General features: G+C 52.1%; 2 protein-coding genes across 4 annotated transcripts; one reads left to right on the forward strand and one right to left on the reverse strand.

Moving 5' to 3' along the window:
* Window positions 1-27: 27 nt before the first annotated feature.
* On the forward strand, window positions 28-8,866 carry DNAJC16 (DnaJ heat shock protein family (Hsp40) member C16). Of its 3 annotated transcripts, none has more exons than XM_054294453.1 (14): window positions 28-234; window positions 1,418-1,484; window positions 2,347-2,677; window positions 2,923-3,107; window positions 4,013-4,117; window positions 4,677-4,835; window positions 5,186-5,316; window positions 5,472-5,655; window positions 5,825-6,007; window positions 6,224-6,300; window positions 6,554-6,634; window positions 6,722-6,820; window positions 7,255-7,425; window positions 7,835-8,866. In XM_054294453.1, exons 1-14 carry the CDS (start codon window positions 74-76, stop codon window positions 8,229-8,231), a joined length of 2,331 nt encoding a protein of 776 aa, XP_054150428.1. In that variant the 5' UTR covers window positions 28-73; the 3' UTR covers window positions 8,232-8,866. The 3 variants fall into 3 exon arrangements, with proteins under 3 accessions (XP_054150428.1, XP_054150430.1, XP_054150429.1); XM_054294455.1 differs by having other exon boundaries at window positions 7,838-8,866; XM_054294454.1 differs by having other exon boundaries at window positions 7,258-7,425.
* A 2,806-nt stretch (window positions 8,867-11,672) lies between these two features.
* AGMAT (agmatinase) lies at window positions 11,673-15,855 on the reverse strand. The gene is made up of 7 exons (XM_054294459.1): window positions 14,234-15,855; window positions 13,913-14,115; window positions 13,123-13,171; window positions 12,792-12,987; window positions 12,301-12,480; window positions 11,958-12,042; window positions 11,673-11,851 (listed from the first exon to the last, which is right to left on the reverse strand). Exons 1-7 carry the CDS (start codon window positions 14,962-14,964, stop codon window positions 11,778-11,780), a joined length of 1,518 nt encoding a protein of 505 aa, XP_054150434.1. The 5' UTR covers window positions 14,965-15,855; the 3' UTR covers window positions 11,673-11,777.
* Between the last annotated feature and the right edge of the window lie 18 nt (window positions 15,856-15,873).

Genomic DNA, 15,873 nt, shown 5'->3' on the forward strand with positions numbered 1-15,873 from the left:
GGCGCGCCGGAAGCGGCGGCGCTCGGTGCGGGAGGGCGGCACGTCCGCTCCTCCGCCCGCGGCCCGCCGGACCATGGAGCCGGGACGGGCCGGCTGCCTCCTGCTCCTCCTGCTGCTGCCGGCGCTGGCAGCGGCCGCGCCGGGCGAGTTCGACCCCTACCGCGTGCTGGGGGTCGGCCGGAGCTCCAGCCAGGCCGACATCAAGAAGGCCTACAAGCGGCTCGCCCGGGAATGGTACGTGCTGCCCTTGCACCCCCTCCGCCCGGCCCCGAGCGGATCCCGGCCCCGGCTCGGTGACAGCGGCAGGCCCCGCGGCCCGCGGTGCCGTGAGCCGCCTCGCCTGGCGGCGCGCCCCGGCGTCCTCGCAGGCCGGCCGTCAGCCTGACACACACGTAGATGCTGCATGCCGGCGATACTGCTGTAAAACCCTCTGGAGTCCGGCTGCGGGGGGAGAAGTTCGCTCCGAGTCTGCTTACGAGGGGAAAAAGTTCTCCCAGAATCACGATGCAGGGGGGGAAAGTTCTCCCAGAGTCTGGCTGGGGTGGGAAAATTCGCACGGAGTTTGGCTACGGGTGGGGGAAAGTTCTCCTGGAATCTGGCTACAGAGGGATAAGTTCTCCTGGAGTGTGGCCGTGGGGGGAAAATTGTTGCAGAGTCTGGCTGCAGGAAAAAAGTTCCTCCAGAGTCTGGTTACAAAGGGAAAAAGTTTTCCCAGAATCAGGCTACAGGGAGAAAAGTTCTCCTGGAGTCTGGCTGTAGGGGGAAAAGTTCTCCTGGAGTCTGGCTGCAAGGGGAAGTTCTCCCAGAGTCAGGTGATGAGGGCAAAAGTTCTCTTGGAGTCTCGCTGTGGGGAGCAAAATTTCTCCCTGGGAGCTTCTAAAACACGAGGGTTGAAGTCTCAGCTTGATACCTGGATGTCCAAGGGCCATTCAGTCACTTTGCTGTGGAAGGGAAATGGGTTGGATGCGCAAATGTCACACCCCTCATGCAGGTGGTGTGTGGTGAGGGGCAGGCTTACAGCATAGAAATAAAATTAATAAAGTAGGCTTACCTGCAGCTTTTAGAGCCTGTGTTGTTCTGTGTGAGACATCCCCGAGGCCATGGCAGGAGGTGATTCAAGGAAGAACCCAGTAGTTATGTAGGGCAGCAGCCAAGGGAGGCATTGCTAGGAAGGGACACACTCCATGTCCTGGGCTCAGGCTGCTGGAGATGGAGCAGAGAGAGGGACAGGCCCACAGGCACACAGCCCACATCCCAGTGCTGCATTTTGGGATGGGGTTTGGGCAGGAACAGCATGTGCTGGGTATAAATCTGATCTCAGCCTCGGGGATCTCAGTGCACGCCCTCACTGCCCATGTCCTCCTCACCTCCAAACAGCTCCCCCACTGACCCCTTTTCCTCTGGTTCTGCCCCACAGGCACCCTGACAAAAACAAGGACCCAGGAGCAGAGGACAAATTCATCCAGATTAGCAAGGCCTATGAGGTAACACATGCTTCCTGTGAACTCCTGCTATCGTTAACATTAAGTGACCTTAGTTTTCCATACATTGCTTTGTGTTTTTCCAGTGTATGTCTGTGTGGGAAAGGTGCTTGACGCTGTGGAGGTGGACATTACCCACCTAAATATTTGCTCAGCTTTATTGACAGAGCCACTGGGGTCACCAGCATGGTTTCTGCTGTAAATACTTTGCTACAGGTCTGCCTTGCTCTGCCTAAAAAGCCTCAAAGAAGGAAGGAGTGGGTATTCCCCAAGCCCTGCCCAGCTGACCAGCATGTTGACTGTGTCACATATACATAAAAGCATTTTGGGGTCATGTAAGCAATGTTCATCATCACAGGGATTTAGTCACCTCAAATTAGTCTTAGCAGTAGTTATTTGCACGTTCTGGAAATTGGTTGCTCCAGTTTGTGGCAGCCAAGTCCATGAAAATCAAAATAAATCTTTATTTCCCTGCTAAAAAAGTGCAGTTTCTCTGCAGGGCTTTTGGCTGCTCAGTGAAACTTCTGGCACTTTCTGAACCTTGTAGATTCAAAGAGACACCAGGAAAATCCACTCCAGAAAAGTGTTTGTGCTCAGAACACAGAATGTTCAGACCCGAGGAGCTGTTGGTTACAGAAGTGGGTACAGCAGTCTGGATTTAGGGGCTCCTTTTCTTTGGACTTTCAGGGTTTTTTACCCTTATTTACCAAAGAGAAGGATGTGATGCTTCCTTTTTCCAAAATATTTATCTGTCTGATGTGCAGCAAAGACTGCACATTGCTTATGTTATTTACTGAGGGATTACAGTCAGGGCAGTTCCCCCTCATGGTTTCAGGCAATCATTTTTCCATCATTTGCTTTCCAGATTCTCTCCAATGAGGAAAAGAGGGCAAACTTTGATCGCTACGGAGATGCTGGGGAAAGCCAGGGCTTCTCTCAGCATCAGCACCGCCAGTTCCACCGCTTCCACGATGGCTTCTATTTTGATGAGTCCTTCTTCCATTTCCCTTTCAATTCCGAGAGGCGTGACACCTCCGACGACAAGTATTTGCTCCACTTTTCCCACTACATCAATGAAATCGTGCCAGATAGCTTCAAGAAACCTTACCTCATTAAAATCACCTCAGACTGGTGCTTCAGCTGCATCCACATCGAGCCCGTGTGGAAGGAAGTTGCTCAGGAATTGGAGGCTCTGGGTAAGGATGCGGTTGTTGGGGTTGGGTGTGTGTCCCTCGCCTCGTAAGGCTGCAGTGGTTTGCCTTCAGGTTTGTGTGACCCAGTTTAGACCCGGTGGATGTCCTCAGGGTTTTATCCTAATGCTCTCCCAAACATTCCTAACTCCAAAGCAGGGTGCTGGGCAAAGGAGCAGGTAATCAGTTTTGCACTGGGCATTTGGGTTGTGGGGGATCTTAGAGGTGAACCCGGTGCTCTCCTTTTCCAGGAGCAGGAATCGGCGTCGTTCACGCGGGGTACGAACGGCGCCTCGCCCACCATCTGGGTGCCCACAGCACTCCAACCCTGCTGGGGCTCATTAATGGGAAAATAACCTTCTTCCACAATGCTGTTGTTCGGGAAAACCTGCGGCAGTTCATGGAGAACCTTCTGCCAGGGAATCTTGTTGAAAAGGTAGGTTCTAGCAGGGGTGTGAGATGCTGCTGTTCCTCTCTGCCTGGAGATCCCTCTCTCCTTGACTGTTTCGGTGGATAATCTATTTAATTCAGGCTCCAAGCTGATCTGTGGCACAAAGCTCCAAGCCCTGGAGCTGTCAGAAGTGTTCCCACCCCACAGCTCTGTAACACTAGTCCTTGAAAAGAGGATCCTGTTACTGCATGGTCACACCAGTGATTCTAGTGGCAGCTGACCCCAGCTGTGACACCCCACAGCTGCCAGGGCTCTACCCAAGCTATCCCTAGAACAGGAACCTGCTGGATTTCACTTCTCTCCTGCTTTCTTGGCATTTCATCCAGGAAATTAGGGACCACTTGCTACCTCATAGGTCATGTCTGCTAAAACTCACTGACACAGAGTCCCGTTTGTTTTGCCCAGTCTTCTTCAGACCTTTGAAACGAACTTGCAGTGTGAGCCCTTTCAAAGTCATAAGTAAAATCTCCTAACTGATAAAATATTACTGTGTTTCAGCCTTCTGGTGATTTTTGACAGAGTCCTAAGACGCCCACCACCCCTGTGATGTGGCTGGGTCAGCCCCCACAGCACTCTCACCTGCCTGGCCTCTGCTCATGGCCTTGTTCACCTCACCTCATTTTCCCTTGGGTCACCTTCCCCAATGGACTCTTCACTTGTCTTCTGGTTATTGGAGTTATTGGACTTCTCACCCCAAAAATAGGGATAATTTCCCCTTCTACAGTAACTGCAGCCATTTATGTGCTTTCTGAGAGGTAGCACACCTGAAACAGAGCAGGTTTACTGGAGCGCTCAGGCTTCTTTTAACCCTTGGGTTTCCATTTTTATGTATATATAAATTGATATCTGACAGCTCAGAGGTTAAACTGATATTCTGCTTCTGTCTAAAGATTACAGATAAAAACTACATCCGCTTTCTGTCCCACTGGAGGAAAGACAACAAGCCCCACGTGCTGCTCTTCGATCACATGCCAGTTGTGCCATTGTTATACAAGGTAATGTCATTTCTCTCACTGCATTGTTGCCTTGCTTACAAATCCAGATGTTCCAAATTACAGCACGCCACTGCCATGAGCAGAGGTGGACTGATGCTTCCAGACACCACTGACTGGCTTGAGGAGAGCAAGGTGATTTGTGCAGGTTGTAAATGATATGTCCAGGTGACCAGCTTTGTAAGGAGTCTGTTTCTTCGTCCTGACACAGTTACCCTTCATGGGTGTGAAGGTGCAGGTGTGTTTCAGAGGTAGCAGCAACACAGGTGCACAACCTTTGTTGAGAATGAGAGATGTTTGTGGCCTATCTAATTTGGGTTGCTGAAAATCCCATTTCCTAACAAGCCCCTGCCACCCTACAACATGTCAGGCTGTAAATAAAGCTGTGGATCCGTGGAGACTCCTGGCACAATGACTAAGAGGATGCAAAATTTGGTTCAGTGAGGGAGATGATGGGATTGAAACAGCGGGATGTGTTCTTGGAGCAACGTCACCACGGGCACTTGGGGGAGCAAATGCTTACACTGTAACATAACTATGCTGGGGATTTCCTCCTGCCCAGCTGACGGCCTTTGCCTACCGAGATTACCTCTCCTTTGGCTACGTGTACGTCGGACTGCGAGGCACCGAGGAGTTGTCCAGCCAGTACAACATCAACGTCTACACTCCCACCATGATGATCTTCAAGGAGCACATCGACCGACCCGCTGACGTTGTGCAGGTATCACTCAGAGCCCTCTCCAAGAGCTTAGGGAAACGGGCACAGAGCTTTTCTGACCGAGCTGGTGATGAGGGCATGGTCAGTGGTGCAGTTTGGAGGAAGAGTGTTTGTTCTCAGCTTAAACTCAGACTTTGGAGGAGGAGAGAGAGTGTTAGGACAAGAGAAGCTTGGGGCACTCCAGCCTGTTGGGGAGCGGGGACACCTGTAACTTTCCAGTCTTGGGACCTCAAAACATCTTGAGTGATTGCAGGGATGACCACAAGGGCTGGCAGCCTTCTCCAGGAACATCCGACAGCTTTCCCCTCCTCTTCCTGCTCATTTCCGACTTCTGCTTTCTTGGTCCTTGCCAGGCACGAGAAATGAAGAAGCAGCTCATTGATGACTTCCTTTCCCAGAATAAGTTCCTCATGGTGGCCAGGCTCACCAGCCAGAGGCTGTTCCAGGAGCTGTGTCCTGTGAAAAAGTCTCACCGTCAGCGGAAGTAAGTGAGGGGTTCCCATTTTGTTTCCCAAGGCTCTGGCGCTGCTCCTAGAGTCGCTTCTGGTTTGTCACTTTGTTCTGCCAAGAGGAAAGGGGTTGGTCATTCCCTCTCACCTCCAGACTGGCTCTTAATCTGCATCTCATTGTGTCACCCAGGCACTGCGTGGTCTTGCTTACTGAGGAAGGAGAGAAGTTTGCTGAGGCTTATGAGGCATTTTTGACTTTTGCTGTGGCCAACACAAAAGACACGCTGAGGTTTGTGCACATCTACAGTGATCGGCAGCCAGAATTCGCAGACTCCTTGCTCATGGATGAGGAGAAGTATCGTGGAAGATCAGCTGTGAGGGTTTTATTTTTTTAATCCCTTCTTCTCTTAGCCTGTCATTTAATTGATGCTGTACCTTGATGTGACACCTGATTCTGGGCAGTGGTTTGAAATGAATCATCTGTCTAGAAGAAAACAAAAGCCCCTTCCTCTCTGATGTGTGCCATGCTCTTGGCTCGTCCAGGTGGTCATTCTGGAGAGACGCAATAATGCAGGGAAGATCGCCTATAAAGTCTTAGAGGAGGCCTGGCAAGGCAGCAAAGAGGACAACTTCATCCTCCTGGATCTCCTGGACCAGCTGAGGACAGACCCTGGCCTTCTGTCATCAGAGACTGTTGTGGCAGACCTGAATGATGAGCTCGCTCCTGTAAGTGCACAGCCTTTCCAGATGCCTGACATTCATGTCACCTTTGTGGACAGTCCCATTATGGTTGTTCAGAGGATTATTTTTATTTTAAAAAACAAGGCAAAACTCTTGGAAGATTTCTTGCTTACAGAAGGAATCTCATGGCATGCTGTGAACCCGTTGGGGCTCTTTATAGTTTTGTCATTTCATTTTTTGCTTTTCATTCTTTTCAAACAGATGTTCCTTATCCGATGGTTCTACTCCACAGTGGACTACATCTCAGACTGGTGGGACAGTTTGTTTCACAGTAACTGGTATGGATTGGGCATCCATTGTTGGTATTCATAGCTTCCTTGTCACCTTATCTTAAAACAGATCCAATTTTAGCATCCTTTTGGGTGGGAGCAGGACAGCACTCAAAAATATGATGGCCTTTAAGACCCAAGAAACAAGCTGAGTTTCTGGGGAAGGCACACTGCCTATGTTATCTGACATAGGCAGGAACTGAAATCAAGGCAGAAAATGTGAACTCACAGATCTGACTGCTGTTTGCACATCTTCCCTCAGGCGAGAAATGATGCCACTCCTGTCCTTGCTCTTCTCTGCGCTCTTCATTCTCTTTGGCACTGTTATTGTTCAGGCTTTCAGGTGAGTGTGCACCAAAATGCCCTCAGGGATAGCTCTTCAGTCCAACCCCAAAGCCTTAAACACGCACAAAATGCTTTTCCTCTGCAGTGATTCGAGTGACACAAGGGACGCTCCACCCTCGGGGAAAGAAGAAACGGCTGCAAAGACGGAGAAGAACGACGTGAGCTTCAGCAAAGAGACTAACAGGTTCCCCCTCTAACTTTTCCAGAATGTTTTCTGCAGAAGCATTGCTCAGGGAGCACCTGTGCAAGGAGGGTTAGTAAAGAGCAGAGAAGTGCTGAAGTTGCACATAGTGCAGTTGTGCAGGGCAGTGCAGGCACAGCAAGGAAGGAGGACCAGTATGCAGCCAGAACCCAGCCAGCAAGGACAAGGGGACACTAATCTGCTTATTAAACAATTCCCACCAAGTTTGCCCAAGAGAGCATCCTCAGGGGAGAGGTAAAGGTCTGACCCACTCATTGAGAGAGGTGCAAACCAAGCTATTGCACCAGTTACATTGGCTTTTGCTACAGGGCACAGGGATGGCTCAGCATAACGGGCTGGCAAATGCACTCACAGTTTCTCCATCCTCAGTTGCTCCCAGTCTTTTGCCCCCCTTTCACTCAGTGTTTTTGTTGCAGCAGGATTCCCAAAAAGAGCTTTGTGGAGGTGACTGAGCTAACGGACATCAACTACACCAGTAACTTGGTGCGCCTGAGGCCAGGGCACATGAACGTCGTCTTGATCCTGTCCAACTCCACCAAAACCCCACTGCTCCAGAAGTTCGCCCTGGAAGTCTACATGTTCACAGGGTAGGCTGGGCCCTCTCCCAGGCTTCTGTTGCTGAATTAACCACTTGTGTGATGCTGCTGTGGTGACACGTCAGGAGTGGGAGTGGCTCCATTGCCAGGAGTGAATGCTTCTGTTGATCAAAGCGGCCTCTGCCCTCATCAGTGGCAATGAGCCACCAAAAACCAAGAGGCTGTTCCCAGCCAGACTTGGTGGTGGTGGCCAGAGGGGTTGGGTGCTGGTGCCACTTTGACTGGAGCCATGATTTGACAAATAGAAAGCACGACAGTGCTGCATACACTGAGCTGAAAAAGGAGCTGCAGCAACACAGCACTGTGCTGTCCTTGTTGACAATTCCTTACCTGTTCAGTAGGAATCCAGCCAGACCCAGGACACGTGCTAATCCCAGTATCTTCTCTGCTCTTCCCCCAGAAGCAGCTCTCTTCACTTCTCCTTCCTCAGCCTGGACAAGCACCGAGAGTGGCTGGAGTATCTGCTGGAGTTTGCACAGGATGCGGCCCCCATCCCAAACCAGTACGACAAGCATTTCCTGGAGCGTGACTACACGGGCTATGTCCTGGCTCTGAACGGCCACAAGAAATACTTCTGCCTCTTTAAGCCTCACAGATCAGGGGACGAGGGGGGAACCCTGGGATCGTGCGAGGATTACGATGCTTTACAACATGCAGAAGCCAGAGGGAAATCCTCCTGCAGCCCGGGATCTAGATCCATTAAAAACAAATTACACAAATTGTCCTTTTGGATGGAACGCCTTCTAGAGGGTTCCTTACAGAGGTTCTATATCCCCTCGTGGCCTGCACTAGACTGAGGAATTTTACAGAGATTCTAAGGGGACAAACTTTTTATGAAGATGACAAGGGACAGCTCTTTCCAGGAATACTCAAGCAAGCTTGATGAATGGACTTTAGGTTTTAGATGAACTTTCCTGGGGCCGGCAATTAGAACACACCTCCCGTCTCTGGAGCCCGGGAGCGCAGCCAAGCGCGCCCGTGTGCCCTCCGCCGCCCCACCGTGCGTTTGGACGCTGTACAACCCCAGAGCCAAGAAGTCCATTGTGCCCCTCTCGTCCTGCCACGTCTGCTTCCCGAGTCGCCCCCATCCCACCTCTTGTTTTACCTCAGTTGAAGAAATCCGTGACCTCCCTGGGTCTGGACCAGCTGTGGCCAGTGGTGCAGGCCGGGTCATGGTACTCCCTCCCCGTCCCCGTGTGCTTAGCCCATGGTGCATGGTGTAACTCTGGCAAGACCCTGCAGACTCTCCAGGCCCTGCCCTTCCGAAAGGCCTCCTCCCACCAGGCAGTGGTACTCTCTCGGCTTTCCCCATGGTAAGTGATGCAGAATCCGGTTAGGAGCATCTCCCTTGTAGCAGACCTTAGCTGGGAGCCCCCCATAGTGCAGGCTCGTGGGCGATCTGCATGTTTCATGCTCCTCGTGTCATGGTTCCACTGGCTGAACCATAACAGGGAGGGAAAGGGCACGGCCGTAAAATACTGTCAAAGTGTTGAGTCATTTAAATGTCATGTTGATTTTCCAGATGCCTTTTCTGCTTCTGTCGATTTTAGACGATGTATCCTAGAGCCATAATTTTACCTGCGTCCTCAGATTGTAGGCGTGAGCTGCTATGAGCCAGTAGATGTGTAAAAAAGTCTACGTAGCTGCCAGGGAGTCACCTGGGCTCCTTGCAAACACCTTTCCAGCTGTAGTACAAACCAACCTTCCTTTGTATCAAGGAACCTCAACCTTCAATGATTGTATTCTTGAAATGTTGCCCCAGAAGTGCTGTATCATCAGACTGTTGCGTGCGTGTGAAGCTCCTTTGGTTTAGTTGGAGGTTGAGATGTTGGGTTTCAGCCTCTCACCCATTTCCTTCTTACCCCAAACCTCCATTTCTGCACACTCAGGCTGCTCTCGTGGCTTTGTGTTTGTTTGCTTGGGTATTTCTTTCATCTTTTGGAAGCATTGGGGGTGTGTGAGGTTAGAGCAGCTGCACAGCCCTGGGTTTGGACATTGCTTTGCTGTAGCTGCTTCCAGCACCACAGGGAAAGGGTGCCCCTGGGTAAGGCAGAAGGATGATAAACAGCAGCCTGGTGGCTGCTTAACACTCCTTGAGTGACATAGTGAGGCAGCAGGGCTTCTCTTTGTGGCAAGGACTGAAATCCTGTGAGGTTTGTTCTTCCTTCTCACTGCACCGGGGCTGACACTGGCGCCCAGGCCTCCTCCTTCCATGGATCTGGAACCCTGGGGCACCATCAGGCTCCAGCATTGCCAAAGCACAGGGATGGGGGCCAGTGGCCTTTGTCACAGGGCTTGGAGCACAGAGCACTCAGTGAACACATGGTGTTAATTCCAGACTCAGCCCTTGCCACTTTAGTTACCATCTTAGCAGAGCAGCCAGTCAGTAGGAATAACTGCCAACCCCTGAGCTAGCTGCTGATCCCGCAGAGAAGTTGGGAATGCTCCAGTCATTGCACTCCCTGTGTGCCCTAATTGCTCCCAAAGCCTTGCCTCATTGCATTTCCCCATCCTGGGAGCAGACTGGCATGCTCCAGCCCCCACAGGTACCTCAGATCCCCTGTACAACGTGCTTCAAATAAAGGCTGCAATACTACAAACGACCCTATGTGAGGTTAATTAATGTAAGTTAATTCCAGCCCAGTGCACTCTGGGCCACAGAATGAGGCACTAAAGTAGAGGGAAGGAAGGAAGGTGAAGTCTTCTCCCTGCCCTGGAGCTCCTGTGAAGCTCCTGTGAACACACACAGGCAGTGCTGATAGAGAGCAGAGAAGGAGTGAAACACCAGCCTGATGCTTCTAGACTTCATTTCCACCTGGCTGGAGCAATCACTGCAGCACTCCTTCACTTTTCCCACAGCTTGCCATGCAGGATGTGGTTGGAATAGTTTTTAGCCCAGCAGAAGGCTCCACATAACATCTTAAACATTTGCAATAGCAGAAGAATGCTCTCTGGCTCTCTGCTGTTTCTTCAGCTGATCAGAAACAAGGAGAAAACCCTCAACTCATGAAAAAAAGTGCCTAGTTATGCTACAAGTGAGGGAATTCAGCCCAACCCTGAGGAAGGGGAGAAGGCTTTATGGCCTTCACATCCATTGTGTGTTGCATGCTGCCAGAATCATTGGATTTATTTTCTTTTTAGCACAGGTAACCTCCCCTTTCAGCCAGGGAGTGTTTGCATCAGTCCACTGGTGCTGGCTGGGGCTGGACAGGAGCACAGCTCCTGGATTTTTATGGAAATTTTGCCTAAGTTGAAGCAAAAGCCAAGCTGCTCTGCCCCCTGGTTAGTGCCAGCATGGCACTCCAGGTGTTTGCTGTCTTGAGACCACGGTCAGAGCTGCTTATCCCAGGATCTGCCCTCTCCCAGCAGCCATGAACCATCACCCCATCATTTTCTGAACACTTGTGATTCTGTTCCACACGCGGTGATTTGTAATCCAAAGATTGAGGAGATTGGGTCCTAGTGCACTTTCCTAGTGAGATTTGAGCGATGGCACAGTGCTCAGAGCTGAGGCAAAGGGATACAGGCCCCAGAGTGGAGATTGTTCCCAAACTCCTCCCTGTCCCTGTCTCTGCCCTTCACCCACAGCAACCAGGAGCCAGGACACGAGCGCAGCCTGACAAGTAGGACTGAGAACTAGGTACCTATTTTGCACTTTTGATACTGGGAGGGGGGAAATTAACTTATTTGGCAAACTTGTCTTTTTTATTTTTGGGGGGTTTTGTTTTGTTTTTGTATTTGTGATCAGGCACTGATGTCATTTTGTTTTAAGACAATTACAGTTTCGCAACCAAAATAAACTATTTTAATGTGTGATGAGGTGGCTCTGTGTCTCCATGTCCAAACTAACCTCACCTCCATGTCCTCTCAGACATTTCAGGAGCGTTAAACTGCTCCTGCCATAGGAAACTCCTGGTTATTCCACCAGCAGACAATCTAGACAAATATCTCCCTACTCTCAGCAGGAGGCACAGGCCCCCTCCATGTCCTCCCTTCTTCCAAATTCATTGTCCTGCTGCAACATCCTAATGGCTCAAACCTTTCACCAGTGAGAGTTTTTCCAGGAGCCCTGTGAGCTGGGTGAATCATTCCAGAGGCAAAATGGCATTAGCCTCATCTATGCCTTTCCCAGGCCAGCTCCAAAGCTCCAGACCCCAGTTAAATGGGGTGTCTAGCCTGTTCCCTACAGTTTCCCAGCTAAAAAATACCTTTTCTAGTAGTAAATGGCATTTATTTCATGCTGCAAAGCCCATGCTGGCTGCAGCTGTCTGAAGGGGAGGGGACATGGAAAGCCTGGCTGAGAACACAGAGAAGCGTTTCCCCAGGGCAGGTGGGAAGTGCTCTCACAGTGTCTTCACTCCTGGGAGGACACACAGCATCTCAAACAGTAGGTTTGCCCCCAGGAGGGCTGTATTGCCTAAAAAAACAAGCAAAAAAAAGGAAATCTGTGTATATCCAACAGCTTTCACCCCCAGGCACCTGTGCCAGGCACTTGTCTTGCCCTCAGGCATCTTCAGACTCACCAGAGGCATCATACATTGGTGCAACTTCCACAAGGTCACACCCCACTATGTTCAGGCCTTTGCAGCCACGAATAATCTCCAAAGCCTAGGGAAAAACATGGATTTGGGATCAAGAAACACATCTGACCTAACAGACCGGTCCAGGCTCTGCTTTCCCCATATTCCAGTAAGGAAACCCAGCCTCTAGAGAACAAATCACATCAGTTCCACATTTTCCTTCCTCACCACCATGAGGAAACACTTCCTGGCCTCCCTAACTTCCACTTTGCAGTGCTGGTGAAACGACCTCCTTTAAGGGAGCAAAAGAGCCCTTTCCCCCTGGGCAGGGCAGCGTGTCCCTCACCTGTGCAGGTGTGAGCCCGGCTATCTCGGGGGTGCCGGTGCCCGGGGCGTAGGCGGGGTCCAGCCCGTCGATATCGAAGCTGATGTACATCGGCCTCTCCCCCATCTGCGCCCTCACCTCCCTCATCAGCGGCTCCAGGGACTTCATCCAGCACTCCTCAGCTGGGACCACGCGGAAACCCTGCGGGAGCACAGGAAAGGGGGGAGATGAGGAGCATCCCCTGCCCTGCTGGGGAATATCTACCGGGAACAATCCTCATTCCAGGGCCAAGCTGCAGAAGTGCACCTGGAAATACTTCCACTCCCCACACACACAAACTCCCCACCCAGCTGACATTCTGCGAGCCGGGAGTGCCTGTCCTGCAGACAAGCCGCTGGCATGGAACAAGAGGCAAAAAAATGCATTTATTTCCCGTCTGAAGCCAAGTAAACGTTACTGACGCGGTATTTATGGCAGGGGGAGCACAGAGCTCTGTGTGCGGATCAGTTTACCTGTTCCCGGCAGTACTTCTGAGGATCGGGGTCATAGGAGGAGCCTCGGATGCCGATCTGCACCACGCGGCCGCAGTCCAGCAGCCCTTCCTCCGCACAGCGCCGGAACGAGCTCCCGTGGTAGATCCGCTGCCCCAGGGCCGTGTCCCCGGTGTCCGTGTGAGCATCCACGTGCACCAGCCCCACGGGACCGTGCCTGCTCGAGACACGGTGGCCACGCTAGTCCTGTCCCGTGTGTGGTGGCCCTGCCAACAGCAGGGACAGCAAACCTGGAGCCTTGCTGAGGCTCCTTCCCAGGTCCTTTCTCTCCATCTCCAGATTAGAAACTTACTTTGCAGCCAGAGCCTGCAGGATTGGGTATGTTATGGTGTGATCTCCACCTGCAAGAAGACACAGGGAAGAGGGGGAATACACTACAGAAGCTGCTCAGTGCTCATTACTTTTGCTCCTAAGTAATTTTTTCCCCTCTTTGCATTTATCCTGCACTTATTTATGCAGGGCTTCATTGCCAAAGGAAAACTAACACTCCCATGTGCAGGTTGCTTCCTCTCCTGGGTCTTCTCTTCTCCTGGTCTTCCTTTTAGGGAGGACCAGATATGCAGAACTGCCAGCAGGGACAGCCTTGGAGCAGGATCCTTGATTGGGCTTATAAACAGATATTTGATCAGCTTCTAGGACGCTGTAACTGGTGACTTGCCCCTCGTTACTCCACACACTCACTGCCTTCAGCAGCACTAATGCCAAGCACTAACAGCTGCGAACTTGAACACGCACCCAAATCAGGCTTCGTGCAAAGCCTGGTGCTCGCTCAGCTGGAGGGACACAAGGGACAACACCTGCTCTTGCTTTGGGTCCTGCTCAACAGCACACCAAAAACACGTCAATGGTATTATTTGCAGACAGACCCATCCTCCTCGTTTTTGACCCAAAGGAAGAGGCATCACAGAACATTCTGTTCAGTGGAGAGCCTGTGAATTTACCCATGATACAGCACAACAGCCCAGGCAGGGAACGGATTCATCGCTCGCCTTCTGCCAAGGCTGGATTGAATGACAGGAGAAGCAGAGGGAGTTTGGCAGAGCCAGGATGCAGTGGCAGGACAGGGAGACCGGGGCTCCTACCCAAGGTGAGGGGCACACAGCCCGAGGCCACGATCTCCTGGTAGGAGTCCCGGATGAGGCGGCAGCTGTCGGGCAGGTTGTAGAGGTTCACGTTCACGTCCCCGATGTCGGCCACCCGCAGGGAGTCGAAGGGCGCGGCCCCGGTGCTGCCGTTGAACCTCCTCAGCATGGCCGACTCGGCGCGGATCTGACGCGGGCCGAACCTGGGCCGTGACATGGCTGGGAAATGCCACCGGGCATTGTCCCCAGCACCCCTCTCACCACAGGAGAGCCGTGCCCGATGGCCAGAGGGAAGCATGAGCTTCCCTGGCTGGCCCTTACCTGGCTCCTGGCCGGTTGGACGTGCCTGTGTCCAGCGGGACACCCACAAACGCCACGTCCAGTCCCTCCGCAGACGCCTGCACGGGAAGCTTCATCATGGAGCAGACCCCCACAGGCCGGGCCACGAGCAGGGCACTGGGGGGCACATTGAACTGCGAGCTCCAGCAGCTGGGGGCTCTGCTCCCTGGGACCAGGGGCTGGAGGAGCCCTGCAGACACACTGGCTGGGGAGCTGGAGGCAGCCAGAAGGGCTGGAGGCCGCAGGCTGTGGTGTGATGCTGTCACCATGGTGGTCACAGCTGGCTTGGGAGCACAGAGCCCAGCTGCCCTGGGCAGCAGCTGGCTGCAGGCAGCCCAGAGCAGAGGCCTCATCCTGACCCACACACTCCCACCCTCTCTCTCACTGGGAACGCAGCAAGGCGTGCTGTGGAGCCCGTTCCCAGCTTGGGCAGAGTGCCAGCTGCCTCTGCCAAGCCTCCCTCCAGGGATCAAAGTGCACTGGACACTGCACTGCCCAGGGAAGGGCAGAAATCCAGCCCAGCCTCCACAATCACCCTCCAGCCAACCCCTTTCCCAATGGCATAGTCCTGGCAAACACTGGGAACAAACACAGCAGTGAGGGGCAAGAACCTGTGCAGGGATTAGTGGGACAGGGTGGGAGGGACATGCTGGGAGATGTCCCAGTTTGCTCCCCTTGGGCATTTGCAGACAGCACAGTAGCATTTGTTGCATTAACAGCCTGTACTTTTAACCTGCATGCCACAAAAGCACCCAGAATGCTAAAAAATCATAAAAATGTCTCGTTAGCGGAAGGCAGAAGGGAAAGAAAACAAAAGGGAAGTCTGACCTCAGCAGAACCACAGCAGGGACAAAATGCAAGCAACAGGGGAAGCATTAACAGGGATTTAAGGACCTGAGGGACAAGCTGCAGGACAAGCATTTTAGGCCATTTTTGAGGACAGAACTGAAACGGTTTCCAGGGAAAGCAAGTTTCCAATGAGTGGAGTTAATCACTGCAGATAAAACCCTGGTTGGGCAAATACAAACACACTTGATACTGGATGGCCCCAGCCCATAATTCCACTCCCTATTTTTATAGAGACAGGAACTGGGAGAGAGGAAAAGGCACGGGAATTACGTTCATGGCAGGAAGAGGGCTTAGAGATCCACCACACAGCAACAGCATTTACTCCTCAAAAGCCTCCACGGGGCCCAGGGCATGGGACTCACTGCAGACCCAGGCACACAGAAACCAAAGTCAGCAGAAACACACTGCAAGAGCTCAGCAATGTAAGAAACAGCAGCAGACACTTTGGTTGGGTCAGAACAGTGTTACAAAGGCCTTTTTTTGCAGCTTTCTCCCCCAAGAGCTCATTTCCCCCAATTCCCCAGGCTCTGTGCTCTTTGCTGCACTGAAACAATGTGCAGAACCCTGAGTGCAGGTTACCCTGTGATGATTAGGGGTATCAGCCACTGTCATCCACCTGCAGAAGCAGGAAACTGCAGGAGCAGACAGTGATTTACCACACAGCAGAGTACTAAACACATCCCTAGGGCAAGGTCTGTTCCTCTTTGGGAAATTCCCCTTGGAGTAGAACACCGTGTTCCACAGTTAGCACTGGAAAGAGCTGAATTTGCGTT

Source organism: Melozone crissalis, unplaced genomic scaffold, assembly GCF_028551555.1.
Source record: "Melozone crissalis strain CALT ecotype California unplaced genomic scaffold, PUWL_Pcris_2 ptg000251l_1, whole genome shotgun sequence".
NCBI classification, from domain to species: Eukaryota; Metazoa; Chordata; class Aves; order Passeriformes; family Passerellidae; genus Melozone; species Melozone crissalis.

What these genes read in the sequence shown, in the direction of transcription:
- DNAJC16 (XM_054294453.1), top strand. Translation starts at nt 74, where the DNA reads ATGGAGCCGGGACGGGCCGGCTGCCTCCTGCTCCTCCTGCTGCTGCCG. An exon ending in AAGTCTCACCGTCAGCGGAA is followed by an intron (nt 5,317 to 5,471) that starts GTAAGTGAGGGG and finishes TGTGTCACCCAG; the next exon opens with GCACTGCGTGGTCTTGCTTA. An exon ending in TTCAGCAAAGAGACTAACAG is followed by an intron (nt 6,821 to 7,254) that starts GTTCCCCCTCTA and finishes TTTTTGTTGCAG; the next exon opens with CAGGATTCCCAAAAAGAGCT.
- AGMAT (XM_054294459.1), bottom strand. Translation starts at nt 14,964, where the DNA reads ATGCAACAAATGCTACTGTGCTGTCTGCAAATGCCCAAGGGGAGCAAA. An exon ending in AGAAGTACTGCCGGGAACAG is followed by an intron (nt 12,481 to 12,791) that starts GTAAACTGATCC and finishes GTGCTCCCGCAG; the next exon opens with GGTTTCCGCGTGGTCCCAGC. An exon ending in ACCAATGTATGATGCCTCTG is followed by an intron (nt 11,852 to 11,957) that starts GTGAGTCTGAAG and finishes TTGTTTTTTTAG; the next exon opens with GCAATACAGCCCTCCTGGGG.